Source organism: Drosophila teissieri, chromosome 2L, assembly GCF_016746235.2.
Source record: "Drosophila teissieri strain GT53w chromosome 2L, Prin_Dtei_1.1, whole genome shotgun sequence".
In the NCBI taxonomy this organism is placed as follows: domain Eukaryota; kingdom Metazoa; phylum Arthropoda; class Insecta; order Diptera; family Drosophilidae; genus Drosophila; species Drosophila teissieri.
The window spans coordinates 22,576,652-22,584,395 of NC_053029.1; the positions used below are offsets into that span (position 1 = coordinate 22,576,652).

General features: G+C 49.3%; 1 protein-coding gene across 1 annotated transcript; it reads right to left on the bottom strand.

Moving 5' to 3' along the window:
- Nucleotides 1–262: 262 nt before the first annotated feature.
- Nucleotides 263–920, bottom strand: LOC122623586. The gene is made up of 2 exons (XM_043802822.1): nucleotides 862–920; nucleotides 263–776 (listed from the first exon to the last, which is right to left on the bottom strand). Exons 1-2 carry the CDS (start codon nucleotides 918–920, stop codon nucleotides 263–265), a joined length of 573 nt encoding a protein of 190 aa, XP_043658757.1.
- Between the last annotated feature and the right edge of the window lie 6,824 nt (nucleotides 921–7,744).

Below are 7,744 nucleotides of genomic sequence, written 5' to 3' on the forward strand. Positions count from 1 at the left end.
TCTCCGTCGGGCTTTCGTCCTCCGTCTTGACGCGTATGCGCGGGTCGCGCGCTCGCTGTTCGACCGGCCTCCAACCGACCGCGCCCACCTGCTCCCACACGCGGGCCTCCGGCGTGTCCTCCGCCTCCGCTGGTGCGGGCCACGTCCACGTCACCGTCTGCTGGTGCCACCGGCGGCCGCCCATGCCGATCGTGCGCAGTTTTGCGCGACGTGCGCCTGGTCCACGTCCCAGGACTGTTGCCGCTCGCACCGGGGCATCTTCTCATCCTGGGGTGGCGGTGTCGGTGTGCGCGGTGGCGGCGGCGTCGGTGGTGCTGGCGGCGGTGTCGGCGTGCGTGGTGGGGGATGTGGCTGCGTCGGCGGCGGCGTCGGCGGCTGTGGCTGCGGCACCGGCGTCTGTGGCTGCGGCAACGGCGGTGGCTTCGGCTGGTCCCGATGCTGTGGCAACGGCGTCGGTGGATGCCGTCGCAGCGTGGCGCGCCTGATCCTGCGCTGCCGTTTCCATATTCCTCCGCAACAGTTCGAAGATCTCCTTCAATTTTTCCGCGTTTTCTGCCGGCGTCTGTGTACACCTGCCCGTTCCGGCCGTCTGTCGAACAATGTGTTCGGCAGCCTTGGTTCCCTTCCCTGCGTGATAAATGACGGCGAGTATCCGGTGGTCTCCGCCACACTCGTGATTACTGCCAGCTGCAGCTCCGGCCAGTTCTCGTCCCATGTCCTCTGATCGGCCTCTGTGAACTGCGCGATCATTGTTTTCACGGTCCTGTTGACCCTTTCTGTCGGGTTTTCTTGTTGATATGATATGATATGATATGATATGTAGCCGTGAGCTGGTGTCGCATACCCAGCTCCTCCACAAACCTCTTAAATGCCCTGATCGTAGACTGGACTCCGTTGTCCGTGATCATGACTTTTGGCATCCCGTATCTGGCCACTATTCGCTTTCGCACAGCTTTTCGTAGCGTCTCGGTGGTTGCCCTACGCATCGGAACGATCGCGGTCCTCTTGGAGAACCTGTCCACCAGGACCAACCGCATCGAATTTCCGTGCTTCAACCTCGGCAAGGGGCCTACAAAATCCGCAACACACGGTGGCCCATGGTTCTTCCGGCACCTGGGTCAGCATTTTTCCAACTGCTTGCAGCTGGTTAGACTTGTACTTCATACAGCTCTCGCAGTTCCGCACGTACCTTCTTATGTCTCGGTGCATTCCTGGCCAGTGGTACCTGGCTGCCACCCTCGCGATTGTCTTCCGACATCCCAGGTCTCCTGCCGTCGGCATGTCGTGGTTCTCGGCCATGACGTGCTGCCTCTCCCTGGTTGGTACCCACAGCTTCCATGACACCACATCCTCATTCCCTGCCCGGTGCGGAATGTGCCTGTACAACTGGCCGGCCTCCTCTAGGTAGTCTGGGTATTTTCGGGGATCCTGCTTCACTTTCCTCCGCATCTCTTCTGTCCACATGCATCCCTGCTGCTCGTCCGGGTGCCCTTATTCCTTCGCCGTTATCCTGCGGCTCGTTTCCTGCAGCGGCTTTCTCGACAGGGCGTCCGCGACGACGTTCAGCTGGCCCTTTCTATACGAGATTTCAAAATCGTATTTTTGGAGCTCCAGTGCCCACCACGCGATCCTTGCGAAATCGGGGCATGCCAGGATCGGGTCGGCGACCATCCTGGTTTTGACGGCCTCTAATGCTTCCATCCATTCCCACCTTGCCTTTTTCTTGAGGAGTGCGTTCAGCGGTTGTACCAGCGTCGCAAAATCAGCTAAAAAACGCCTGTACCACGACGCCACTCCAAGGTACTGTCGCAGCTCCGTCACGTTTCCCGGGGGCTTCAGCTGTGCTTGCCGCTACTATCTCCGGATCAGTTCCGATGCCTTGATCCGTCACGCGGTGACCAAGTATTGTAGCTCCTTTCGAAAGAACTTGCACCTTGGTACACGTCCTTCACGGACTTCGCGTTTATTTGACGGAAATCCACTCAAAACCGGCATTGACCCGTCTTCTTTTTTTCGCCATTTCACCATCACTATTTGAGAGCTGTACGGGCTGCTAGACGGCTCGATGCACCCTTTCTGTAACAACTTGTCGACCTTGGCGTTGATCTCGACCTGCATCTTAGGGTAGTAGCGCTGATTGACCGGTTGATCGTCTTTCATCGTGATTTTGTGCACCGCCACCGTTGATGTCCCTTGTACTTTTCCCAACTCTGCTAACTCTGACTTCAGGAAGCCGTCAATATCCTCCTCCGCGATGTCTGTCGTCCTCTCCGCCTGTCCCACTGGTATCGTACGCTCAGTCCCGTGCACTCCATCCTCCAACTTTTGTTAGGAAATCCCAACCCAGTGCTAGAGCGTCGTGATGTTATGGAGGATTAGCAGTTGCATTCCTACGGTCCTCTCTCCAAGTCCTATGTCCACTTCGAGCAGCGATCTGGTCGGCTTCGTCATGAAGCCCCTGGGCAGGAAGAATTCCTGGAAGCTTTGGATAAATTCTGGCAATGTCTCCCAGAATCTGTTGTTGGCGATGAACCACTTTAGGGCCCTGCCCTTTAGCAGTTCCGGCATCTCTCGTGGGATTTGGTTGATATCCAGACAGTACGTCATTGCTGACCACTCCACCTGCTCCAGGAAGTCCAACGGCTTGTCGTGTCCGTCGAACCGGAAGCTCCACTCCCGCACCTGCTTCGTCACCTTCGCGTAATCTTGAGGGGCTACTCTTGCGTTGTCTCGCCGTTCGCGGCTGTACTCCCACCTCTCCCTTCTCTCGCGGCTGCTTTCCCGCCGTTCACTCCCGGCCTCCTGCCTTTCGGGTCTGCTCCCGCTGGCCTCCATCATGCTGTTGACATCGAGGCCTTCTTTGACTTCCACGGCCGGTCTCCTTGCGTACTCTCTCTCCAAAGCCAACAGTATGGCGACCGTTTCGGGCTAAGATGTGGTCTGCTGGATGAATTCGGACAGCGTCTTCCGCATATCCTCGACCAACCCCTCCAGCATGATCCCTAGGGCGCTCGCTATTGCGGGAAAGTCATCTTCTTCAGGCTGTATAGCCACGATTTCCCATCTTATCCTCTGTTTTTTTGGCCAGGACAATCACGGTTGGGCGTCAGATGTAACGAACTGTTTTCTTGGCTTCTGATCGCTACGGAATGCAACGGCTAGCTCAGAGAGTTTGTTTGTTCGTCCCACCAAATTTATGATTTGTGTGATTGCCCGACCAAAAAGAACACCGAGTTTCTGATTCAAACCACCTTTATTCAGTGACGCTTGATAAAGAGAATCCTGTGATCCTCGCCTTCGGATGCGCGTCGTCGCTCCTTCGCCGTCCTTCTTTCGTCGTCCTGCGTCGCTCTCGATGGCGGATCCTTACCAGCTCGCCTGGGGCTTAGGATGTTATGGTGACAGGGTGTATCGTCCGTGAGATAAGCTAGCGCTCCTGCCCGAACCACCTTTGCGACCAATGACTCCACCGTCCCTCTCTGACCACGCTAGGTCCTGGTGTTGCTTGTCCTTCGCTTGTCCTTGCTTGCGGAGATCCTCTTTGGATGCCCGCTTCGACGCTCACTTGTACTTTCACTCGTTTGCTTCTCATTGACTGTCCCGAGCAGCGCCTGCGCTGCCTCTTTTGTAGGCCGCGGGAATCCCGCTATTTCCCTTTTTGCACATGGCTCGCTCGGGTACAAGGTCCAACACATGTCCCGTTAGTTCACGGTGCGTCCTCTTTGTGCTTGTCCAAAGTCCACACCGTTACCGTTCGACCTCTGTGCCCTTGGCCGGTTCGAGTCCAAGGTCCAGCGCGGTACCGTTAGGTCACGGTCCCTCCGATTTGCCGGGGTCCAAGGTCCATTATTTCCCGTTTGACCGGACCGCCCTTGACTCCTTTCGCATCCCAGCCGTCTTCTCCGTTGCTATGCCGATCTCCTGCACCCGGATTTGTGGGGAGCTTTAAGACTACTCACAAAATATATGGCTAGTGCCATGTGTAATACAAAAACAAGAGAGAACGCTATAGTCGAGGTCCCCGACTATCTGATACCCGTTACTGAGCTAGTGTAAGTGCGAAGGAGAGTCTTCAACACTGACAGTTTTTGGCGGTTTGTGGGCGTTAGAGCGGGCGTGGCAAAAAGTTTTTTGCCAAATCGATAGAAATTTACAAGTCTAATACAAAAATGAAAAAATATCAAAACATTTTGCAAAAGTGTGGGCGTGGCAGCTTTATGCGGTTTGTGGGCGTTAGAGTGGGCGTGGCAACATGAATCAATAAACTTGCGCTGCGTCTATGTCTCTGAAGTCTGTATGTTTAATCTCAACTTTCTAGCTTTTGTGGTTCCTGAGATCTCGACGTTCATACGGACAGACGGACGGACAGACGGACGGACGGACGGACGGACGGACAGACGGACGGACAGACGGACATGGCCAGATCGACTCGGCTACTGATCCTGATCAAGAATATATATACTTTATATGGTCGGAAACGCTTCCTTCTGCCTGTTACATACTTTTCAACGAATCTAGTGTACCCTTTTACTCTACGAGTATTAGTATCAGACCAAACGGAAGAAAAACCTACAGATTTACATTTTTTAGAATTACCCGCTCCAGTTTGCCATACTTCGAAGCAAATGTAGGGGGCGGGAAGACATTAAAAATTCTAATTGACACGGGATCAAATTAAAATGATATTCAGCCTCGTTGGGTCTATAACCCAATACCCAATAAAAAACCATTCGAAGCAATTTCAGTAGGAGATAGCATTAAAATAACCCACCATATAATAGCTAATTTGTTTAACATTTCCGACGTTCCTATTACATTTTTCTTACTTCCCACACTGAAAACGTTTGATGCTATTCTAGGAAACGATAGCCTGAAAGAATTGCAAACTACTATTTACACCAATAAGAATCTAATGATAATTAAAAACCGTGTTAAATTACATATTAAGGAAAAGAAACTCGAGGCAGTGAACATCATTTGCCCCCGTACGGACCATATGACTCCACCACAAATCAAAGAACTAAATAAACTGACCAATAAATGCCCGCAACTCTTTGCCAGACCGAACGAAAAGCTAAAATTCGTAACTAACGTCAAAGCGGACATTCGGACAAAATCGGACAAACCCGTATATTCAAAATTTTATCAGTACCCTATGTCTCTCAAGGAGCAGGTAGACAGACAAGTAAAGGAACTTCTCAATGATGGCATTATTCGACCCTTAAGGTCACCCTACAATTAATTCACCAGTGTGGATTGTCCCCAAAAAAACTATTTTGCAACGTGCTCTGGACGTTGTTCTCAGAGACCACATAGGAAAGATATTTTATATCTATATAGACATTATTGTGGTTTTCAGCAAAGATGAGAAAACACATTCACAAAACTTGGAGACAATTTTTAAAACACTTAATGATGCTAACATGAAATGTCAGCTGGTCAAGTGCGAGTTTTTCAAATCCAGGTTGGAATTCCTCGGATTTATATTCTCTGATAAAGGGATTGAAGCCAATCCAGCCAAAGTCACGGCAATTACCGAATTTCCAAACCCAAAAACTTTAAAGGAATTAAGATCTCTCCTTGGGTTATCGGTAAGCACCTCGCTAAGCACCTAAGATAGACGTGTGTGCAAAGTTCAATCCAAGGCTAAGACAATAGAACTTGATGAAGAAGCTTTGCAAGCTTTCAGAAAACTAAAAAGTGCTTTGATCTCTAAAGGGGTCATACTTAGTTATCCTGACTATTTCAATTGACAACCGATGCCTCGAGCTACGCTTTGGGAGCAGTGCTCTCGCAGGATGAAAAGCCCATATCCTGCTTGTCCAGGACATTGACAAGAGCGGAGGAAAACTATGCAGCCAACGAGAAAGAGATGCTGGCCATAGTATGGGGATTGGAGACTCTTAGGAACTATCTTTATGATAGAGCCAAGGTCAAGATCTATACCGACCACCAACCCTTGACCCATTCCTTGATCAATTGGAATCAATTGGAATTGGAATGCAAGAATAAAAAGGTGGACGGCGACATTGGAAGAATAGGACTACGATTTGGAATATAAACCTGGAAAAGCGAACGTAGTAGCAGACGCTCTGTCACGAGCCCCCCTAACCAGATCAATTCAGTAACTTCAACCCAGCATAGTGCCGAGAGTTCTACTCACAATTTAATTCCGAGCATGGAAGTCCCCTTTTACGTATTTAAAAACCAAATATTTCTCTTTACTTCGAAGTCCGACCACTACAAGTTTAGTATCCTCTTCCCTACTTTCCATAGGCACGAGATTCACAGGGAACAATACCACAAAGTCGAATTAATAAAACTCCTCAAGACATACCTCAACACATCTGTCATTAATGGCATACAAACCTCAGAACCAATTATGGGTAAAATTCAAGAAATATACCCAGTCCATTTTAAGAGATATAGAATTCGTTTCACACAATCAGAGGCCGACCAAGTTGAGGAAATCTTAAAAGTTCATAATATTTAAAGCTCATAGGGGTTCTCATGAAAATAAGCTTCAGCTGTCCGAAGGATTTTATTTTCCAAAAATGAAAAGGAAGATAAACACGATAGTTGAGCAATGCTGAATTTGCAAAGAGGGAAAGTACGACAGACATCTTCCAAACCCAGAATCAAAACAGACACCGCTTCCGAATTACCCAGGTCATATCATCCATATCGACATCTACTCTACCGAGAAGATGCTAGTGTTGACTGCAATTGACAAATTTTCCAAATTAGCTCAAGCTCGAATAATTAAATCTAGAGCTGTGGAAGACATTCGCCTCCCATGTCTCCCTTGTCTTTTATTTTGGCGTTCCCAAGTACGTTGTGATGGACAACGAAAAAGCTCTCAATTCAGCCTCAATAATTTTTATGCGCAAAGATCAGCTTAACATTGAAGGTTTCCGAGTACCACCCTATAAGAGTACTGTCAATGGACAAATCAAGAGATTCCATTCCACACTTTCAGAAATATTGAGGTGTATTAAGAAGGATGGAGTTCATAGGAATTTTGAAGAACTGTTAGATAGAGCTGTGTACGAGTATAATTACTCGATCCATTCGGTCACAGGAAAAACACCACTCGAGGTTATCTTTGGTAGAGAATCAACAGTCATTCCCGATGACTTCGACTGGACAATATAGACAGATTAACCAAAAAACAAAATCAGGACCTACAATAACAGAACAGTAAAAGAAAACCCATTAAAACATACAATACAGGCGACGAAGTTTACGTTAAAATTAACGCCAGATTAAGTTCAAAGTTATCACCCAATGTAGTACTGGCTCTGCTGGGGGTTGTTGCGGCTGAGAACTGGATCGTTCTGACTTGAATTGAAAACGCAGAGGCGAGGGTTGTGGTTTCTCCAAAGGATAGTCTTTATTCACTGTGGTATATATATGTAAGTTAACACGAGCAAGTCAGAGGGGTGCGACGACCCGCCGAAATGCCATCCAAGACCGGATGGACCAACAATAACATCGGCGACGCTGAGCCAGCCCAGTAACGCATTTCGCTTTAGCGAAAGCGATGTGCAAGGGTCAGCGTAATGCGAGGCGGGCATGTGCGCGCTGGGTGATCGTCGAAGGCACGGAACTCCAGACGGCACGAGGCGCTGACTAAGCGCTCTGCTGGGTCCGCTGCCTCCAACCGAAGACTTGGCCTTAATAAATTTGATTTGCATTTAGTTCGTAAGATACCAGAATTCAGAGCAGTTGGCTCTAATAAAAA

Excerpts from the sequence above, each read along its gene's own strand:
- LOC122623586 (XM_043802822.1), bottom strand. The coding sequence starts at position 920 with ATGCCAAAAGTCATGATCACGGACAACGGAGTCCAGTCTACGATCAGG. Across the intron at positions 777-861 it reads ACGATCAGGGCATTTAAGAG|AAAGGGTCAACAGGACCGTG; the intron begins GTTTGTGGAGGA and ends AAAACCCGACAG.